Here is a 21,143-nt window from a genome sequence, read left to right on the forward strand (position 1 = left end):
AGGTAAAAACGTCTCATTCTAAGGTAAAGAAAGCACATTCTGATTGTCAGGTGATTCAACTGGTGGAGAGTCATTGATTCTGGGGAAAGATTGTTAATACATGAACTCATTACCAAAACAAAAACACCTCACCTGTCAGTACTCCTTCGAAAACCCCCTGTCCTGCATGAGCACGAATGCCACCTGTTGCTGAATGGATGCAAAGCATTGTTTGGCTCATCCAAGCCACTTTGTTTGTTTCTCATTTACAGAGCCAAGTCTGTGGAGGTATGTGTTGGATTTGGCAAAAAGTGTCTTGAATTAGAAGCCCTGACTGCACCTTTAAATGTGAGTCTTATGCACAGACACACACACAGAATTGACACTCTGTATTTCACACTGTAGACAGACCAAAACAGACCATTAGGAGAGGTCACAGAATTAGCGAGGGGGCTAAAATGTGATTTTACCCTTGTTATTTACTGCTTTTATTGATAATTTCACAGATTAATGTTCCTGGAGGCTGGTGTCTGTTGTGTACACAAGGGGGCAGCAGAGTCCCTCTTTTTTTATTCTTTTTTTTTTTTTTTTAAACTTGTAGCTTGGCAACACTAAAGGAAAATCCTCTGTCTCTTCTCTGAGCCTTGCTGTTTCCTCTCCTTTTTTGTGTGCTCTGTTCCTCATAGCTCTGTCCATCTTTAGAACACAATACTAGACGCTTTGTTGTATCGTCTATTTATTGAGGATTAGAAACATGAAAAACATACCAAAAAGCCTGTGAAAACATGAAATAATCGTACACACCAAATAGCAAAAGATTTATATAAACACTTGATAACACGAAGGCTAATGTAGTAAACCTCTATGACACCTTAATGAACAATATCCTCAGCTGTCGCTGATGTTGGCACCATGCTAGAAGAGCATATTCACATGTAGTGGTTCATTTTGTGCTTGTGTGAGCAGTAACCTGAGCTTTGAGAGGTTGTTATTTACATAAAGGTGTGAAAGTTTGGCTGCAGCATAACTATGCAGTGTTGTCTGTGTGATGCATCCACATCTGAGTTTGAGAGAGTGTGCAGAGTTGTCCCAGTTCTAGTTTTCTGGCTCTGTGGACCACGACCAGGTGATGTGCTCCTCCTCTGGGTATAAATGTGGAGGCAGGGTGCAAAGACAGATGATAATCTATGAGTCACTAATAAAAAAAAGTTAGAGCCATGATGGACATATCGCTGGAGAGATTAGATTATGACAGATGTTTGTGCGTGTGAATGTTTGGATGTCAGGCCTAGGGGAGGCCAGGTCATGAGAGTGGTGGCAGGGATCGGGTGCTGACCGGGCTGTACTTCGCCTTGGATGGTGATGGAGGAGGCTGGGTGAGGTGAGGGGAGGAGGGGGATGGACGCATGTGTCCACTGTGGTACTCTCTCCCACTCCCTGAGTGCTCTGAGCCGGGAGCTTGTGACCGACCTCTGGGCCTGCGTAACTGAGGCGGGGTGGTGGAGGAGGTGGGCATGCATTTGTACCGGGAGGGAGAGTGATGAGATGACGGATGGCAGGTGGGGGAAGAATAGCAACCAGGTGCAGAGTGACGACTGGGTGATGGATGGCGACCGGGTGAGGGGTGACGACCGGGTGAGGGGTGACGGCCAGGTGAGGAGTGCCTCACGGACAAGGGTTCACGGTTACTGGGTGGGTGTTCCTTTGTGTGTCTGGGTGATTTGGATGACTTAGGCACCTTAGGTGACTTGGGTGTCTTGGGCGTCCTGGGTGTCTTGGGTGATTTAGGCATGGGGTGAGAGGAGGTGTAAGAGTTGGCGCTGTGAGTGGGAGGGGCTTGGCTGGGAGAGGCGGAGTCTCCATTGTTGGCAACCTTGTAGAGGAAGACGTCATACTGAAGGGGCGAGCTGGTCTCTGGGTGGCGCTTGGCTTCTTTGGGGAGGAGCACCTCCAGGCCAATAGTGACTCCATCCTGATGTGGGAATATGGTGAGTGGAGAGGGATGCAACAATGTAGGAAAAGTCACAGAGGCAAAAATAAGGACAGATATGGATGATTTATGAGACAAAAACTCCCCGGGCACAGACACATCATCTTAAATCTGCGACAACTGATTTCTCAGCCACTTGGGGGCAGTGGAAACAAGCTGTGAACACAACACTGACACGTTATCACCTTTAACGTAATACAAAAGCAGGCGCCCATTTACACATCCAGCAGATATGGAGCAACATTAGCATTCATTCAGAGTTGTGTTTGTGGCCATTTGATGAGTGTAAGCCCAACATTCACTCTCCTGGTAGCTGTATTTATTGGTCAACACTAAATTAAAATACAGTTTTCCCTCATTATTTTTCACAGCAGCAAGGCTGGGGCTTTAAAGGGACAGTTCACCCTCAAATCTAAAACGCAAATCTTTTGTCTTACTGGTAGGACTATTTAGCAATCTAGATTGTTTTGGTGTGAGTTGCAGAGTGTTGGAGATATCAACTGTAGAGATGTCTGCCTGCTCTCAAATATAATGAAACTCAATGGCACACAGCTCGACATTTGAAAAGCTTAACAGCAGCATCTCTCTCCAGAAATCATGACCCAGTTACTCAACATAATCCACGACCTTGTTGTGAGCAGTTTCATGCAGGACGTATTTTTTTTCTACTGAACTACACCCACCAACTGTATCACCATGTAGGAGGAAGTGTGCATCTACTCATAAACAAGAGGCTTGTGCTCATGACATCACTGTGGAGTTTTTTTAAATGCATTTTTTGGCGTCTGGAGCACCACAAACTGAGTGAGAAGGCAGACATCTCTACAGCTGATATCTGTAATACTTGGCACCTCACCAAAACAATCTGGATTAGTAAATAGCACTATAGGTGAGAGGAAACACATGTATCATTGATTTGGGGGTGAACTGTCACTTTAAGTTAAATACCAGCCTGCAGTTTTAATCTTCTGAGAGGGAGGAAGTTATATTTCAAGCTCCTGTGGTAGCTTCCATTAACTCTGGAGAGCTGTCCTTGGTGCTGAACGGGCTCACGGCAGCCATTGTTTGTGTGGTGTAATCTGTGAGCAGCCTACTGTAGCACAAAAGCAGGGTCAGCCGTGCATTCACTCATTATTAGCAGGGGAGCGGTTGGGCAGTAGTTAGCTTCATCATGAGCAGACATGCAGAGAGAGCGAGAAAGAAGAGAGAGGGAAAGTAGAGCTAATAGCAACACACAGGGACAAGCTGGATAAAATTAAAAAGATTTATTCCAACAACTGTGAACTATAATCCTCCATGTATACCCAAAAAAGTACAAAAGAACCTCAAGTACATTAAAGTATTATAAATCACATTGAAAACCAAGACACAGCGTGTGTTATATATGTATATAGATTCAAATATCAACTCCAAGCAGTTACTTTGACCTCATGTAATCTAGACGTATCCACTTATTAGCAATGTCAAACATGAATATTTCGCAAATACAGATTCACTTGATTTCCACTTACTTCTTTTGCAAATATTACGTTTTTCAGACACTTTTCTTCGATAACACCAATGCATGCGGGCAGAGAGACAGTAAGGCGGGGCAGGCAGAGGCGAGGGGAGGGTTTGGGGGGAAACGGGAGAGGAGACAATGAGGGAGAGAGAGTTCATTGGCCGAAGACCAAGGCAGGGCATCAGTAGAGAGGAAAGTCAGTCATTAGTTGGTCCAAGCCAGTGATTTTAGTCCAGCGTAAGAGGCGATAGAGAAAAGAAAGGAGGCGCGGCACCACTATGTGATCAGCATTGGCATGGCAGCCTTGTAAACAGGACTATTGTGCTTCTCAAGTTGTATCCGTAAATTCATGTTGTGCTTACTTTTGACATTAGGCCCGATTGGACTGTTTACAATACACAGTATGTACTTTGCACCACTCTATAACAATTTACTGTAGTGTAGTGTGCGCGTTAAATATTTTGGTCTGATTCTCCAGCAGCACACTTTGACAGATGGTGATATTATACCAGGTTGTTCTGGAGCGTGTTTACCTCGGCGTTCTCCTCTGTGTTGTTAGGGGTGTGGCCCTGGTCGTGGACGACAGAGGTTGGACGGTTGTTCTCGTGTTTGGGGGAATGAGAGTTGAGGATGTTCATTGACCCCTCTTCCTTGGCTTGTGGGGACTTTGCAGGGTCCTCCTGCTTCTGGGGATCATCCTGTAAGGAGAGTTTGTTACTCTTTACACATGCCTCGCACTGATACATATAAACACATGTTTATATAGACACACAGGGGTTTTGCAACCTGAGACCCTGTCTACACATATAGATCATTTTGTAAATAGATATTTTCCTGTATGTTTTGGCCTCTCATTCACACACAAACAGAGATTTAGGTCATGAAAACTGCACCAGGGGCGGGACTAACATTATTATCAAGCTGCTGTTAAGCATTTTGAAGCTGTGTCCCAGAACCAGTGAGGAGTAATAACAACAATGGCGACTGCCGTAGACAAGATAGACGCTGTTGTCTAGGCTGTTCTAAATCGGCATGTCTTCTCAATGTCGCCTGACATTGTTGCTGTTTTTACTTCGCTCTGCTCCACTCTTAAAACCCCGGCAAAACAAGTATGTTGGCATGGCTACACATCACCATAGACTTAAAATGACGTCGGATTCAGATGGATACATGCGTCTCTGGTGATTGGTCAGGGAATATTAAATCCCCCTCCCCCATGAAAATTGGTTAGAGTGCAATGTCAGACTGAAGACAGAAACACAGTGTAATTATTTGACATTACTGTCTGAATATCACCCTCACAGGTGAGCTCCTGGTTAAAAGACGAAAAGGCGAAGCTTCATGGCTACCTCATGTGTATTGGAGAACACACATGGGACATTTCTCAGCACTTTTGACTGGCTAAAACTGTTTGAATTAACTAAATATCTCAATTAAAAACATACAATTCAGTAAAAAAAAAAACCCAGCACTTCCTCATGTCAGAGATGATCATTCCTGAGTTTATATAGGTCACTCTATGGACTGATACTGCACCTGCACGCACAGACTTTTATCTAATCAACCAGTCATGCCTCAGTGTTTAAAAGAGAATCCCAATCGGACCTTTGACATTTAAAAAACTGCATTGCAGACCACGTGTCTGCAGGGGCTTTTTAGCCTCTAGACCTGACATTTAGAGCATCCGGAAATCACAGATACTCATCTATAACCATCGCATAGAAATGCCAGCAGAGCTCTGAGTGCTGTGGCGTATATTAGAAAAGCAAGTCACAATGTGTTCACTTCATTTAGCCCAGCCAGGTGTGGCTAATGGACTGGAAATTAATATACGATTTTGTGATCCATCAGTGTGTGCTTTTGGTTGCAAAGTGTTAAATGCAGTAAATTCATGCAGTTATCAAAGGGCGTAGGTTTTGTTTCATATGAAATGGGTGGTTAAGGGTCTTCTGTCAGAGAATTTTAAGCATCAAACACTTCATTTCCTGAATTCTGGTGAATTTCTATGCAACAATTTGTGACTTTCTGCATCAATTTATGGTGAAAATGTCTTAAATTTTGTTAAAATACAAGTTGTCTGCTACTTTAATGTCCCAATCTACACCTGTGAAACTATCAGTCAGAGAGCTGTGTTTGACAACAAAACTATTGTGCACGTCTCAATGTGTCGGTTTGCAAATGACCCAGCTATCGATTGATTGGCATGTCACAGACATCTGAAGGTCATACGCACAGCAGGCAGTAAGTAGGGCACCATCGATTGGTCACACTGGCTTCTGCTGGACAAAACACGCTAATCACCCTTTCACACCAGGGACAACAAGCTCAAAAGCGTAAAGTCACAGAGCAAAATGTCTTTGTTCTGTCGATCTCATAGACTTGATGTGCTATTACGGTTAAGCTCTGTTTATCGACGAGATTCCTCATTGTTTATTTAGATTAAGAGTTTAACCATGCATCAGTAACCCTAGAGTATAAACTGTGTTGGCTTAGTAACCCAGTAGGCGAGTATGATTGATGAATACCTAACAGGGGCACACACACAAATCTGCCTGCAAACACAAAACCCCACAAACACACAGAAACATGGATAGAAATTAACACATCCATGCGTACAGAGTCATATCCACAGACACACATGCTGCTACAGAATGCAGCTCACTTCATAGCAGCACTACATGCATGACCTTTGGAAGAGGACTGGGTAGAGATGGGAAAACCTGCGCAGGGACCCTAAAATGGCTGTCTGAGCTTTGTAAGCACAAGAGCAAAGCCAGCAGTTAAAACAAAATGGAGGCTCAGCTTCCTCACAGAACTTCTCCGGAAGCTGCGCAGGCAAGAAAGGCAGCAAATGAGGGAACTTGCTATTTAATCACACAGCTGTCAATACATAACACCTCTGAACAACTAGTTGCAGGAATCCTTGCGGGGAGGTGATTAATTATTTCAGCCTACAGTGTACGTGGAATGCAGCTGATAACAAGAGTTTGTGAGGTTTGCGTTGAAGAGAGAGGCGAACTCTGGCGTCTAGCGGTTGCACAGTGGGTAGGTTTCAAAGCAAAGCCAGGGAGGGAAATTGCTGTAGGACAATGTGGACGTTTCCGCTCTGCTTACCTGGAAGTGATTATAAGGGTTTCTGGGTTTATATTCCCAGGTATAGCTGCTTGTTGATTGCCTCTGAGGGGATTGGTGAGTGTAAAAAGCATTAAACACACACATACTGTACATTTCAAATTGTAGCCCAGTGAGAGGTTACTTGCTTTAACAGGGCACTAAGGTGAGTTAGATGTGTGCATAACTCTACGAGCTCAAAGGGGACCTATTATGCCTGTCCTTGTTCTCTGTCATATATTATGTTACAGTGTTGGATGATAATATTAAACATGGCCAAAGTTTCCAATAATGAGCATATGTAAAAGTAATCTCTGTGCCTCAGGCGTCAGGCCGCTCTGAATACTCTTTACTCTCTACTTTTGAGACAAACTGACGTCAGCTCCATAGAATGGAAAAATAATGGCTGTAGCTATGGTGACATCACCCATTTGTTTGCGGACTCCCGTTCTGAAGTCTTGAGTTGTTTTTATAGAGCCAGAAGTGAACATATTTAGACAAGAGGGTGGATCTGACTGACAGCCCAAGGGCACTATCAAAGGAGAGCCTGTCTAAGCAACATCGCCCTTAATTTTGCGTAACTTTAAGCCCTAATAACATTTAAGTTATAGATTAATTCAACTTCCCATATAGTTGTCATTAACAGGGAAAGTAGCTAGAGGGACTAAGGCCCTGATCACACAGAAAGCATTTTAGCAGCTGGAGGTGCCTTTTGTATAATGAGAATTAAGCTTTTTGCTCGTAGTTTTTGCGTTGCGATGCACCTCGTGTTTCTGCGCTCTAAGTGCCTGGTGTTTTTGCCAGAGCACTCTGAACTCCTCAAGCTGAAAAAACTTCAACTCAGAGTATAAATGCACTAGCCTGGTTCCAGACCATAGACCCCGCCCACTCAACTGAGTAGGCTTGCATCTCTGGTCTGGCATGCGGCAATGCATTTGCGATTTATCTCGTCCAAACGATGGACGGACCAATGAACACCGGGGGTGGGGGCGGGTCTAGCGATTAGCCAATCAGTGCCACGCTGATGTCAAGCTGTACGCTCAGTGGGTAACTGGTGAGGATAGCAACAATGGCGACCGCTACAGATCCTACAGACCACATTAACGATGTTATCGAGGTATTTCGCCACTACTCGCATTAATGGAGGACCAAATTAAGGAAGCTGCTAAACTGGATTTAACGACAGCTGGGCGTGCACGACGACGGAGACATTTTAAACGGGCAATGCTCGCTTGTTTTCGGCACCCCCGAGGCATGGATACTACTGACGTCAGATTCTGGGTGAGTCGTTGATCTCTTGAAGGTTCTGGGAGCTTCAGTCTGACACTCAGGCTATAAATGCACCCAACGTCATTTCAGCCTTTTTCCCATTGTCCAGTCAGATGATTTGAGAGGTGGGCCATCTGTGGTGGTCACGACAACAAGTTTACAATTGGTCTAAAACGGAGGAAAAACTGGTGGTAGCGGTTGCTGGATACCCAAAACTATATGGCACGATGATAGACAGAAGGAAGTTAAACTGCCCCCCGGAAACAGCTATCATTGAGGTGAAGCTCCTGGACCAAGTGGTGGTACTTCCCATGATCCACCCTCTTTTTTAGGGTCTCATGTACCCACACAGATCTCCGTTTCCCTGTGCCCGGCAACCTATTTGCTGACAGCCTCTCACCCTCAACCAGAGCTACAGCAAGTACCCTCTGTCTGAACATTTTAGTAACTTGGTACTTGGTAGCAGGCTGTGAACATGTTTATTTCTGCTGTTAAGTTTTGGCATTTTAAATTAGTGGTCTATGGGGATTGACCTGTTTCTGGAGCCAGCCTCAAGTAGCCACTCAAGGAACTGCAGCTTTTGGCACTTCCTCGCTGGCTTCATTTTTCAATGCTGCTTGGTGTTTAAAATCATGTACACTGCTACATGTAGCTTCATGCTAACGTCAGGGAAACAGATAATCTTGGTTAAATTCTCCCTTTTTTTTGGACCGTATTCCTGCTGGGACCTGTCTGGTTGTATTGGCAATTTTTCATGGTAGAAAAATTGCAGTCCTAATCTTGGCTACAATGACGGTGCAGAGACGCCGGGACGTGGGAGACCCACAAAACGCTGACCAGTCAGAGCTGATTGGGCTTTTTTGGGAGGTAAAGTGGCCATTAAAGTAAACATTAAAACGTGTTAACATGTTCTGGTGAAAACTCGCAAGTATGAACCTGACGACAAGCACGATAGGTCCCCTTTAATTTAGTAGTCTGTTGTTAGTACTGTGAATGGGAGCAGTTAGGTGGCCATGCGCGGAGACAGAAAGACGGAGAATCCCAGACAGATACAAAAATCAAATCACTAAGCTGGCAGAGAAAACATAGGAGAGGACATTGTGAACAAAGAGGAGAACAGATGGTTACAACAGAAGACAGACAAACAAGGAGACAAAAAGATGCAGATGCAGATGATTGGACTGAAGAGTTAGATGGAAATGATGAATACAAAGAAGATGAATGGAAGGAGAGAAAAGAGAGCATAAACATGAGGAGAGTTGGGGCGTACCTGACAGATAATGTTGTCATAGTATGCCAGGTTGTGAGTGTGAGCTTGGGGAGCGGGCGGAGGGGTGTCACACAGTTTCCTTACGTTTGGCTGCGAGCCGTCGGCTGTTGTGGAAACGGAGAGGCCGTCCGTCTGTGGCTCGCTGCTCTGTGGGCGGTACTTACTGCGGGAGGGCAAAGAGAACGATTTGTGTCATAAATATTTGCAGTTAATGTGGAAGGTTTGTTTTTAAAATTGTGTGCATATGTATCTCTCCAGGTCCATATTTACATTGCTCTGCACAGTGTGAAACTGGGGTTAAAATTTACACACACACACATACATCATACACAAAAATATATCATCACAGTCTAAGAATATAAATAATTCAGTGCATGCCAAAGAGAATTTGATCCGCTCTAAAGTCTACATTGCAGCTGGTGACTGTAAAATCTAATTGATTAGATGGATTTTATTCACTGTACCCTGCTTGTCGACACTTGACGTTATCTCCATTTAACTGCATTCTCACCTCCCTCCTTCTCTGCTGCACCTACGCTCTCTTCATCATTTGATTTCAACATTCTTTCTCAGTTGTTAGGTTGTAAAGTCTTCCAGGAACAACGCTGACTGACACATGCACAGTCACAGCTGCCTCTCTCAGCACCCATCACATAGTGTAACTCACAGCACATTTTTTTGTTTTTTACATTCTCACCTCTCTGTCACACATACCTGCGTTTGCGAAGGCGCTTGTTTTCATTCTTGAGGTGGTGCAGCCTCTTGGCAAAGAATACGATAATCATGAAGAGGAGGATGAGCACCAGGGAGGCCACGCCCACCACCACGCACATCACCTGGAACTCTGTGACCGCCCAATCGCAGCGCGTGCCTTTGTTCCAGATGTAGTCCTGCACGTTGCACCTGGATGCAAAGCGACACAAAAGGTAGAACTATTTGGCCTTTTTGATCAGTGTAACACTTTGTGGGTCAGAAAAACAGCGCAAAGTAGCATTCCTCTCTCCTGACCTGCTGTATAAAAAGTCAAGAGGTTAAATATGAGTGTGTACCCTCTGCACTAGCATGTTTACAATATTTATAGCCACGGCATGTAAGCCAGAGTAAAGAGTGTAAAATGGTACTCAGAGTTGATGACATGGTGTCCCGAGGTCTGTCCGGCAAAGCAGGGATTCGGCCCGCAGCCTAGCCCTTAATGAGATCAAAGGATCAGGATACGTGCGTGCATGTGTCAGCGTGTGTCTATCGTTTCTATATTCCGGCCTTTGTCTGTGCAATTGCATGCAAGTGTTTCAAGTATGCCCGCGTGAGTGAGTGTGTGTACACGTGTGTGCACTGTTACTCAGCAGGTACGACTAGAGGAGCAACAGTTTACCTCTGAGCTTACACTGAGTCTGCTGGATGGGACAGATGGTGCTTTCAAGGCGTGGTGGTGTATGTGCGCGAGCATGTGCGTCTGTGAATGTGTGTATATGTGCGCGAGGAGTGTGTGTGTTTATTTCTCAGTGTATCCTTCCCTGACCTTACTGTGTCGTCCTTATACTTTCTATGTGTGCATACTGTGTGTGTCTGCATCAGCTGTCACCAGCCTATACGTGCACAAACACACTCTGTACCCCCCGGCTCCAAAACTGAGCTAATCCTCTGGCGACCCTGCTGTGATCTTGATGAACCCTCATGACATATTAAGCCAACCTTCTATCTGTGTGCGTGTTTTCAGTGTCTGTACGCTTGTCTGAAGTGTCCTAAATCTTTTCTTTTGTGTTGGAGAGGGAACATATTGGAAATCATCCCAAGATAATTAAAAAGGGGAATGGTTTTAGCGCCCAACAACCCCTCCATACAGCCCTGCTGCCACTCACACACTGTAGAGTTTTCTTCTATAAAGTCAGCTTTTAAATGCTACAAAAAAACTCAATCATTAGTAAACATGGTGAAAAATTGAGGCAACTGTGCAATCCTCTTTTCAATTAACTCAAGACAACAAACCAGCTCGTGTAATTAACAGGTTTTTGTGTATTTCTCACCTGCAAAAGGCTCCCATTCCTGCTACCACAGTACACACTCCTCCATTGAAGCAGAAATTGGGTTCAATGTCACACTCAGACACACACGTCCCAGGACCAGAGCGCACAAAGCCCAGCCTGCAGCCGTCGGTCCCCATGGCACCACCTAAGCCTAACTCTTTACCCTTGTCTGACCCTGGCATAGGAGGAGCTGGCAAGGAGGGCCCGCTTTCCATTTTAGGCCTCGTGTTTTCGGGGACAGCAGGAGAGCCAGCCAGGAGCGGATTCTCGTCCTCCATGTCAGGTGGAGGTGAGGGGGTGGGCTCAGGTTCTGGGGTTGAATCTAATGCCGAGAGGTCGTCATCAGGGGACAGGTAGTCGTAAAAGTCAGAAAGCGTCCATGCAGTAGGGTCCCCCGCTTTTTGCTTCTGGGGTTGTGGGGCTTTGGCCCATCCAACAGCGACATCAGAGGGCACAATATCCGGTGCAGGGCTGTGGAACTCCACGGTGATGACGTCATCGGACATGGGATTTCCAGGCTGGTCTGGACCCGCCCCTCCGGCAGTGAGCTCCTCCCCAGCAGGTGGGTCCTCATCTACGACATCTAGGTGGGCGTGTTTACGAGAATGGTGACGTTTGGTGGAGCTGAGTGGGAGTTTAGCCCCGAGCCCAATCAGGTGGTCCCTCTCTGCAGAGTCATCACTGAGCACCATCCTGCTGTTCAAGGCCTCCTTGTTGACAGATGATTGGTTGTGGTGATGATGGTGCCTGGCCAGTGAATGCCTCCCTGTTGGTTGGACACAGAAAGGCATTAAAGAGGTAATCCAGAGTTTCAGTTCCATAAAGTTGAGAGACTCACAAGAGTTAAATTAAACAAAGAACTGTCAAAACACTTGATGCTACGCTTCCCATAATTCAACTCAACTGTGTCTTTTCATCAGACCCTATCTGCCTTGTTAACACCCATGTCTTTACAGATATAGTTCAACATTTTGGGAAATGATTTCACTCTCATATCTGTCCGTTCAGTATAAATCCGCCTGTTAGCTTATTCTAGCATTACAATGGGAAACACTGGGAAACAGCTGATCTGACTTTGTCCAAAATGAATACCAGCATCTCTGAAGCTCATCTCATTGGTGCAAAAATTGATTCCAACTGACATGCAATTGCAGGGGGTATGAGGGTGGTGGAGGTGTCTGTGTCTGACTATTTCTTGGCCAGGACCCGTAACTTCATGTAGTCTTCTTGTCAACATAAGGTTGCTAAGCAAACAGTGGTGCCTCAAGGAAGTTACCATGCTTTACAAAGGATGGCGGATGGATGATGGTCAGTTTACGGTTTATTTTAAGATGAGTCTGAGACAGTTTGACAATCTGCTGCCAATTGTTGGACCTAATTACAGTTGGTAAAATGTTGAGGCAACAATTTGTTCATATATGTCTTGAAGCTTGCCTACAGCAACGGTGAAAGTGAGCTAATGTTAGCTTCAAACCATGTACACAACTACTTGTAATTTCCACAACAGAAGGCCCAACTTTCAATTCACCTGTATGGACAATGGGAAAAACCGCTAATGATGTCAGGCACTTTTTCAGCTCTGGGTTAAAGTTATTTCAACTCATGGCGTTCACAGGATGTTCCTGCAAAATTACAAGGCACAAAAAATGCGAGGAAAAATGCAAGGTGCTCAGCAACGCCAAAGCAGTGAGTTAAAAGCTTCACTCTCATTGAAAACTATTACAAAAAGCTGTGCCAGGGTGCTAAAATGCACCCTGTGTGATCGGAGCCTAACATGCTATTTAGTACATAACCAGTATGTGAGAGAAGGGAGCAGCTCCAAAACCCCAGTATGAAACCAATAGTATGTAACCTGCATACTATTTCTGATGACATATTACATTATACAAACGCTGGACACTGCACCAGCAAGAATATCCCGCAATGCAATGCAGCTCTGTAACATCAATAAGGCTTTAATTTAAGTATAAGATTTCACTTACAACTCAAGGGGATCATCATGCTAACTGTCAGGTATTGCAGATGCTGGTAGAGCTGAGTTCAGCACGAGTTACAATGTAGTAATTACAGCTCAGTAAAAAAGATATATACTACTGTTTATTCACACTAAAGTATGTTGAACAATAGTACACATACTGGGTTTGTAGTGCATAGTATGTAATTTTGGAAACATCATAAGTAAAAGTCCTGCATAATTCATCATAAAAGCACAACATGTCATTTTCTTACTGTAGTTTTGTGCAGATCAAACAAACAAGATGTGATGTGTTAATTAGTGTGCTTCAGAGGTGCTGGTAGGTGGTAGGTTATGTTACCTGTGGACTTCCTCTTTCTTCTTTATGCTAAGCTAGGCTGACTGGCTGTTGTTAGTTGGCTGCAGATACATATTTAAGAGACATATGACAGTCATATCGATCGTCTCATTTAACTTGTGATAAGAAAGCTTATTTCCCAAACCAGCGTATTACAGTAAAAGAAATGATAGTAAAGCTGGCGGAAATAACCCCGATGACATCACCAGGGTTTGTGAAATTTTTCCAGAGCCACTGATGACATCATACAGGCTGAGTATTACAGTATTTTTTTACTAATAGGATTAGTATCATTTAGTATTATTAGTATTCTAAGACAGGTAAACTGACTTAGATGTGTAAAGTCGATTGATTCCCCCTTTAAAATAACCTTATTGTCGGTTATTTTCTGTGATCTTATCTAGATGTAGACGACAAAATGAGAAACAAAGGCTTACACACACACACACACACACACACACACACACATATAAGATCCTTTTTTGGTGCTAATCCCAAAGTACTGACTGTGTTTTGTTTGATAAAGATTGTGGCCCAAGGATGAAGCATAAATAACTTAAATGGATCCCTACAGTATACGGTAGAGATGCCTTGAGGCTGTGCAGGCTAGCTTTCTAAGAGAATATTGTTATGTCACAATATCCTTCACCGCATATTCAGCTGAATTTGACAAACACAATACAATAAAAATATACAATATGCACCAAATGTGTTCTCATCGGAGAGGGCATTTGTAGAAAAGTGCCGCTCAGCAAAAAGCCCGTTGTGGTTCACGCTTGAGAGCTAAGTGATTAATTGTCAAAGAAATCAGAACAAGAGCTGAAGACTGCCGTGTAATCAGACTGTAACGATGTAGGATTAGGCACATTGAGTGACTGACTAATGTGCTCTGGTGACCGAGACTGGGTGAGGATTAGATTGGGATTTAGAGCAATAGGTTAGAGGCTGACTGGTCAGGCACTTCTCCCGCTCCTGACAACCAGCAGAGAAAGATGCACACACAAAGAGGCAGAGTGGCGGACAGAGAAATTAAAAGGGAGAGGACAGAGAGGTACAGACAGATGGGAATTATAAAACCTTTTAACATGCAGCAGGCCACCGACGGGCCAGTCATTACAAACTCAGGCTGTGCAGCCAGACAATTGAAACCAGCAGAACTCTTTTAAATTCAAGAGGAGATCCCAAAGTTTCCAAAAACACCATGGTGCAGCCCTAAAAACATGAAATCTTGGGTTTGCATATTTACCCCAGCATAAACATCATGTGGCTTCAACTGAGAGTGGGAAAGAGTTGGGAGCTGATGGAAATACTGTAAGGCAGTGTATAGAATAAATAGATTTTAAAGGAGTAATTCAAAATTTTGCTTATTTGCTTTCTTGCTAAGAATCAGACGAAAAGACCTTCACATCCAACTCTTGGTAAGATGATAAATTTAAAACACTTCCCAAATGTCAAATTGTATCTTTAAAGGAACAGTGTGTGGGATTTAGTGGCATCTAGCAATGAGGATTGCAGATTGCAACAAGTTGAATCTTCTCCCATTTGCCAAGCATGAGCTCCCTGTTAGGATTCCTTCCTTCCTTCCTTCAGTGCGACTTATCATTAGACGTCTCTTCCTCTCCAAAACAAATTGACCAGGTGATTATACACTAAAGAAAACCTACTTGTTGTATAATATTTTATTTCTGCATATATATCTCCCCTAATCCTACAGAGGAAAGAAAAGAAAGAAAGATGGATGATCATGCTGTTGCACAGTTTTGGATATATTATGTTCCCACAGTTGACTGAATTTCAAGAAGCCACTTCTTCACACTTTTCCACTGGCCTGGTACATCTGCGCAAACGGCCAAACTCCACCAAATACTTGGCTGGACGGCTCCTCTCCCACTGCCACCCTGAAATCACTGTGTCCAATGAGATCACTGCTTTCAGTGTCTGGCACTTCATTCAGAGCTAATACTAAAACCATCTGAACGTGCCTCGAGTCACGAAGACTAGTGGTGGCTGAGGAACCATGAGATTCACCTCACACACACACACACACACACACACATACACGCTGCAGTTGCCATGGTGAGATGTAAAGAGGTGCCATGTTGAAAGGAGGAGTGGAGCGAGGGAGTTGCAGTGGAAACAGAGAATCCAGTGTTTGCGCTTTCTCTCTCTTGTTTTTCAATCAATCAGCCAGCCAGGCAGCGAGCGTTACATGCCAACTCCATCTCTGGGAAAACCGAGGTGGAATGAACCCGAATGCTTCACAGTTTGTCAAAGAGATAGACATGCCTCACCAGTTAAAACTGATTACAGCTGATTCAAATTTCATTTAAAGGTTCAATCTGCCAATTTGTTCCCCGTCGAGCTGCAGCATCCTGTTAGCAGCTGGCAGTCTTATAGCGATTACACGAGCAAAAGGGAACATGAAGAGATTACGAGGGCAAACTGAATGCACGAGCCTCTGCTTGGCAATTTCCTTCTTAGAAATGGTGTGATCTGTGTCCTTTAAGTGCTGCTCAGCACTTCACCTCTGGCATCACGCTGAGCATGTCACCATGGTAACAAGTTTCACCTGAGGTCACTGTGATTGGCTAGGGTGCCGATTCCCAGCAGCCTTTTCGTCTTACCAGCAGGACAGGACACAGTGGGAATCACGGGCAGGTATCCTGCAGGCTTTTGTTGGATAGAGACACAACTAGTCCCACTTTGTGACTGCGCCATTCACACACCGCTCATACTACAACCACCTGATTCACCATCAGCACTTGGGTGTGGATCCCAGTTTATCCACAGAGCCCAACTTCAGTAATGTTAAACCAGCTGATGATTGGTCGACCAATATTCACCTTCTTCCTCCCGTTCTGTGTGCGTGCGTGTGAATAAAAAGGAGTCAGGGAGTTGCTGATGATCTGATCTGTTGTGACATATCATGGGCTTTCTGGGGCTACAGGGCAGATGGACCTCACAGTATGCACTCACTCAGACACACACACACACACACACTCACATAGCAGAGCACCCAAGAGTCTGGATTTGATCCACATAGCTTTACATGGCTATCAAGGGCAATCTGTGTTTCTGCATGTTTGTGTTTATGTGTGGATTTATTTATTGGTTTTGCATACAGCTTAAATTATTAGTTGGGTAATCAATAGGATGATTAAAAGCTGATTAATCTGCAAACATTTTAATAAGGGATTAACTGTTTCAGTCATTTTTGGGCAAAATTGCCAAAGTTCTACTGATTCTGACTTCTCAATTGTGAGAATGCTACTTTTCTCCTTCACTTTGGGCTTTACAAAAATGATGATGAGCATTTTTTTCCCTTTTTTCTTACATTTTATAGGCAAACATAAATTGATTAATTTTGAAAATCAGTTTGAGTCTTCATAGGAACATTGATGGAATATTAAGCAGTGGTGTAGTGGAAGGTATTTGCAGGTATACAGGGTATACCACTTGCAGTATACCACCCAAAAAGCTGAGAGCATACCCACTCCGCCCTTGGTAACCTACCCATGTATCTAATAGTACACCCACCTCATCAACTATCACTGCATCACTGTTATTAAGGCTCTGTATTCCACTGACTGTGCTGTGGTTTTCCTTTTTATTTGGTTGTTCTATAGGCTTACAGTTTAATGATAATAGCTTTTTTACAGCCCATTTCAAGGGACCCAATTTCCACAAATGAAGGCCACACATTATGGGTCATGGGGGACAAACTCATCTTCTTCTCACACCTCTCTCAAAGATATGAATGAAGATTCACCTACACATTACTCCTAATGAATCACATATGTCCACAGCCACGTGGTCTCTGGGGTTTAAAGCATGACAGACAGGACGCCTGGCGTGTATTTACCGGTCAATATGTCACTGTGTTAACGCCTGGTTACACATTGAGGGCGCGAGATGTGGCATGGCGGGGAGGAGGGGTACAGTTGCAGCGCGCGCCCACGTGAACCCCGGCGACCCTCTGCGTGCACGAGCCACCCTGTTGCTGGGCAGCGGCAGCAGCGCCCGTTTCTACATTTCTGAGATTTGCCACATTTCCACTATTCTCAGCGCGCGCGCGCGCGCACGTGTATGCCAGACAGATAGAGCACAGAGATTTGGAGATTTTGGTTCCCACACTGCCTGCCTCCGAGTCTCAAGGGATGGACAGACAGTAAAATGAGAAGGCGAAGGGGGGTGGGAGGTGTAGCGGGCCCGGTTGTCTCGGGCTTCCCCTGCATGTCTGGAGGAATTCAATCCTTTCAGCGCCGTGAATGGACCTCCTGTAGCCTGGCCACGGTGCACCTAATCCCGCCTTTGTCTGGGCCACGTACCGCCGCGGCGAGTCCCAGCTGCAGCACCGAACTGTCAAACGTCTCTGTCTCTCTCTCTGATCACCTCCAGGCCTGTCTGTCTTCTTTATACAGATGTTCCCCACTCGAGCTTATAACATTTGGAACAAGCCAGTCACCTTTGTTTTAGATAGGCTGCTCACAGGAGAGACAGTTTTCCCCCTCAGAATCTGAATTAACATGAGAATGGCTGGACCGTGGACACAGCAAGTGGTTCAAGTGTCTTTAACAAAGCAGTTCTCAGCATGACAGAACATATGCTGGCAGAAAATATCACATCACTGTTGGATTTCTCAGTACAGTCTATAAGGATTGATAGAGTCTTATAAATGCAATTGAAATGCACTCAACATGATAACTGCCAAAATACAATGGCTCATCGGCGCATTTAAGATATCAGAGTCCACACAAACCAGAATTTAAAACCAGCCTATCAATACCCGGCGTGTTACTATCAAAAGGCCCAAAGACTATCACTGCTGCTGATAAAAAGATGATTGGATACTATTAACATCAATGCCCAAATCTTAAATGGCAGTTGCATCCTCATGCCGCATACGTGGACAATTGTCATTTTCCATATGGTATGCCAATGCAGGTGTAATTTGATTCACGCACAAACACACGCACACATACACACCACACACGCACAGGGTGGGACTCCGGTAGTGCAGCGGACTTACCGTGAGCAGCCAGGGGGATGATGACCATTGAGATGGTCAGTAGCACCTGCCAGGTGCCCAAACGACGGTCACCGCGCGCCATATCGCTGGCTATCTCTTTGAAACACTGATGCAAACTGTGATCCCGTTCCTCGTTATGCCGGTCAGATTGCGGGGCTGCACGATAATCCTCACAGCGGATCCTCCAAAGTTCAGATGTTGCCGGTTTTCGCCATGTCGCCGTTAACCTCCCCAACGTTTGGCCTCGCTCACAGCTGCTGTGTGTGTGTGTATGTGTGTGTGTGTGTTAATCTCTGAACCGTTTAACGGCTCGGGTTCGGTTCCATCGTACCGAGCGGCTGCCCTCTCCTCCACACCTTTAGCGCGCGCGTCTGCGCTTTGGGGTCCGTCGGAAGCACCAGCAGGAGCACCGCGAGGAGCTGGAGTAGTACTGCGCGCGACCGGCGGAGGGTCTGCAGACGAGATTTTAATGAGCCGGGTTTGCCGCTGCCTGCCTGTGTGGATGCGATCCGTTAAGCCTTTCCCCTTGGCTGCGAAGGCGATGAGAGGCAATGCACGGCACGGCACGGCACGGCGCGGCGCAGAACGGCACGGCACGTCGTGCGCGCACAGTGCGTTTGGGTGTCAAAGTGCCAACACACACACACGAGATGCTCGCCAGTGTCCAGCCTGCTGTAGCTGATGAAGAATAGAGCTGAGTGGAGGATTTAAGCAGCGTCTGCTGTCACTAGAAGTCAATATGCTCCATTTTACACGACAGTTAATGTGCGTGAACATCATGTGCAAGTCTTTCTCTCTGGGTGGCGTTTATGTGTCAGGGGGCTGTTTGGGTGCATATTGGCCAGCAGAGAGAAGTGTGTTTGTATGCGTGCGTGTGTGTGTGCACGCTAATCCTCTTACTGTTGTATTGTGATATATGCTCTAGACAATGGCATCTGCTGCTTTTAGACCCCACCACCACCACCGCCACCACCACCTCCAACACACACACACACACACACACACACACACACACACCCTGAACCCCCTTTCCACATTTTCCCTCTCCCCTTCCCACTAAACACCCTGACACACATCACTTTTCACCCTACCTTTGCTTCCTTTGCCTTTACAATCTTTCCTCCCATCCTAAATGCCACAATAGAATTGCTTCCAAATGCATTTATGTAATCACTGCTCTGTGACACTAATCCATTTTCCTGTTTCTCTGTCTCCTGCACTGTTACAAACAGCAAACAAAACGGCCTGCAGAGGGCTGACTACCCACTCTCCTAAATGGGATTAAGTCAGATACATTATATGAAATAATTAAGACCAAATGCTTTGTTCCTGGTGAAAAAAGCATTTTCACTTATTACTCAGTGAATCAGGATCCAAGCCACTATTTTATGCAGCAACCCGCTGTTCCCTATCAATGATCTTCCAAAAAAAAACCTACCCATACCTCAAATCCCCACCCTCAGCGACGGAAGAGTGGAATTTTGTACGAGAAGGACCCAGCAGACTGAGAGAGGCAGAGATAGAGAAAGGGACAGCCACAAGAGGGGAAGAGAGGGAGAGATAGGGTGTGTGTGATGGGATTCAGAGGATGGACAGACACGGGTGAGCGTTGGAGAGAGGGAGCTGGAGAGTGGTGGAGATGGAGAAACAGAAAAATGTTCACTGATGCACTGCCAAACAGAGCAGAACGAAATTGCTTCTGCACCCGCCTACCCCCCATACACACACACACACACACACACACACACACATATCTGCCTTTAAAGACACACACATACACACACACATCCTATCTTTCACCTCTCATCCTCCCATAGTGATTGAATTAATTGCAGTATGTGCATTTTTTACAGGCTGGATAGGTTAGTTTTCAGACTATGGGGACGAAACAGACGTGTTCTCTTGTGCAGAATGAACAGATGGATCTTACTGAGAACCAGAATGGAAGAATAGCACACCTTAGTCGACGCCAAGCTCTGTGCGTGCATGTGTTTGCGCATGTTGTGCTTAGGCCACGGCAGTTTTTCCATCCTGTTCCTGGGTTGAACAGTGAGGGGTGGACAGGATGTCCAAATCCCCTCTAGTGCATTCCCTGTGTGTGTCAGGGAGCGTGTGTCCAATGTTGCAGCATACTCTCTGGGGAGAAGAAAAGGCTGCTCATTAAGCTATACCTACATCCATAAGGCCTACAATATGTATGTCTAGGAAGAGTATGGTCAGGAATCTCATCTCTTCAATATGCAGTGTATCCCAGCGTTTATCACATTCTGAATTTTGTCTCTGGGCCTCAATGAAGGCCTCTAAATATATATTTCCATGGAAAAATGCATCATTTCTTAGTAAAAATAAGACACAGTGTGCTCAAGTCATGATTAAACCTTGAAGACTGGTTGCCAGACTCTTAATGGAGGAAATAAAAAAGGAAAGACTAGGACAGCACGCTAATGTAACTGCTTAATATTGCCACATGGACGTTCTGGGAAAGATGCCCTTCTTTAATGTGTATTCTGGCAATTTCACAAACAACATACACAGCTGGGGTTAATTATAGGTGACCACAACCAGCACAACAAGTACATCCCAGCAGGGGGAGCCACAGCCTTTCCAGGCAAAGAGTCTCAGGATGTAAGCTATAAAATGACAAATTGCATTTACTTC

General features: G+C 45.1%; 1 protein-coding gene across 2 annotated transcripts; it reads right to left on the bottom strand.

Moving 5' to 3' along the window:
- Positions 1-732: 732 nt before the first annotated feature.
- On the bottom strand, positions 733-19,279 carry cspg5b (chondroitin sulfate proteoglycan 5b). 2 transcript variants are annotated; one of them, XM_049603162.1, is made up of 6 exons: positions 18,486-19,279; positions 11,145-11,910; positions 9,835-10,023; positions 9,205-9,283; positions 4,004-4,168; positions 733-1,951 (listed from the first exon to the last, which is right to left on the bottom strand). In XM_049603162.1, the coding sequence occupies exons 1-6, from the start codon at positions 18,565-18,567 to the stop codon at positions 1,283-1,285; spliced, it is 1,950 nt and encodes a 649-aa protein (XP_049459119.1). In that variant the 5' UTR covers positions 18,568-19,279; the 3' UTR covers positions 733-1,282. The 2 variants fall into 2 exon arrangements, with proteins under 2 accessions (XP_049459119.1, XP_049459118.1); XM_049603161.1 differs by having other exon boundaries at positions 734-1,951; positions 9,121-9,283; positions 18,486-19,275.
- Positions 19,280-21,143: the final 1,864 nt, after the last annotated feature.

The sequence above is a fragment of the Epinephelus fuscoguttatus genome, linkage group LG17, assembly GCF_011397635.1.
Source record: "Epinephelus fuscoguttatus linkage group LG17, E.fuscoguttatus.final_Chr_v1".
NCBI classification, from domain to species: Eukaryota; Metazoa; Chordata; class Actinopteri; order Perciformes; family Serranidae; genus Epinephelus; species Epinephelus fuscoguttatus.

Coding starts and splice junctions, on each gene's coding strand:
- cspg5b (XM_049603161.1), bottom strand. CDS start 18,567: ATGGCGCGCGGTGACCGTCGTTTGGGCACCTGGCAGGTGCTACTGACC. Junction 4,169..9,120: donor ATGACAACATTATCTGTCAG/GTACGCCCCAAC, acceptor CTCTCCTTACAG/GATGATCCCCAGAAGCAGGA. Junction 1,952..4,003: donor ACACAGAGGAGAACGCCGAG/GTAAACACGCTC, acceptor TTCCCACATCAG/GATGGAGTCACTATTGGCCT.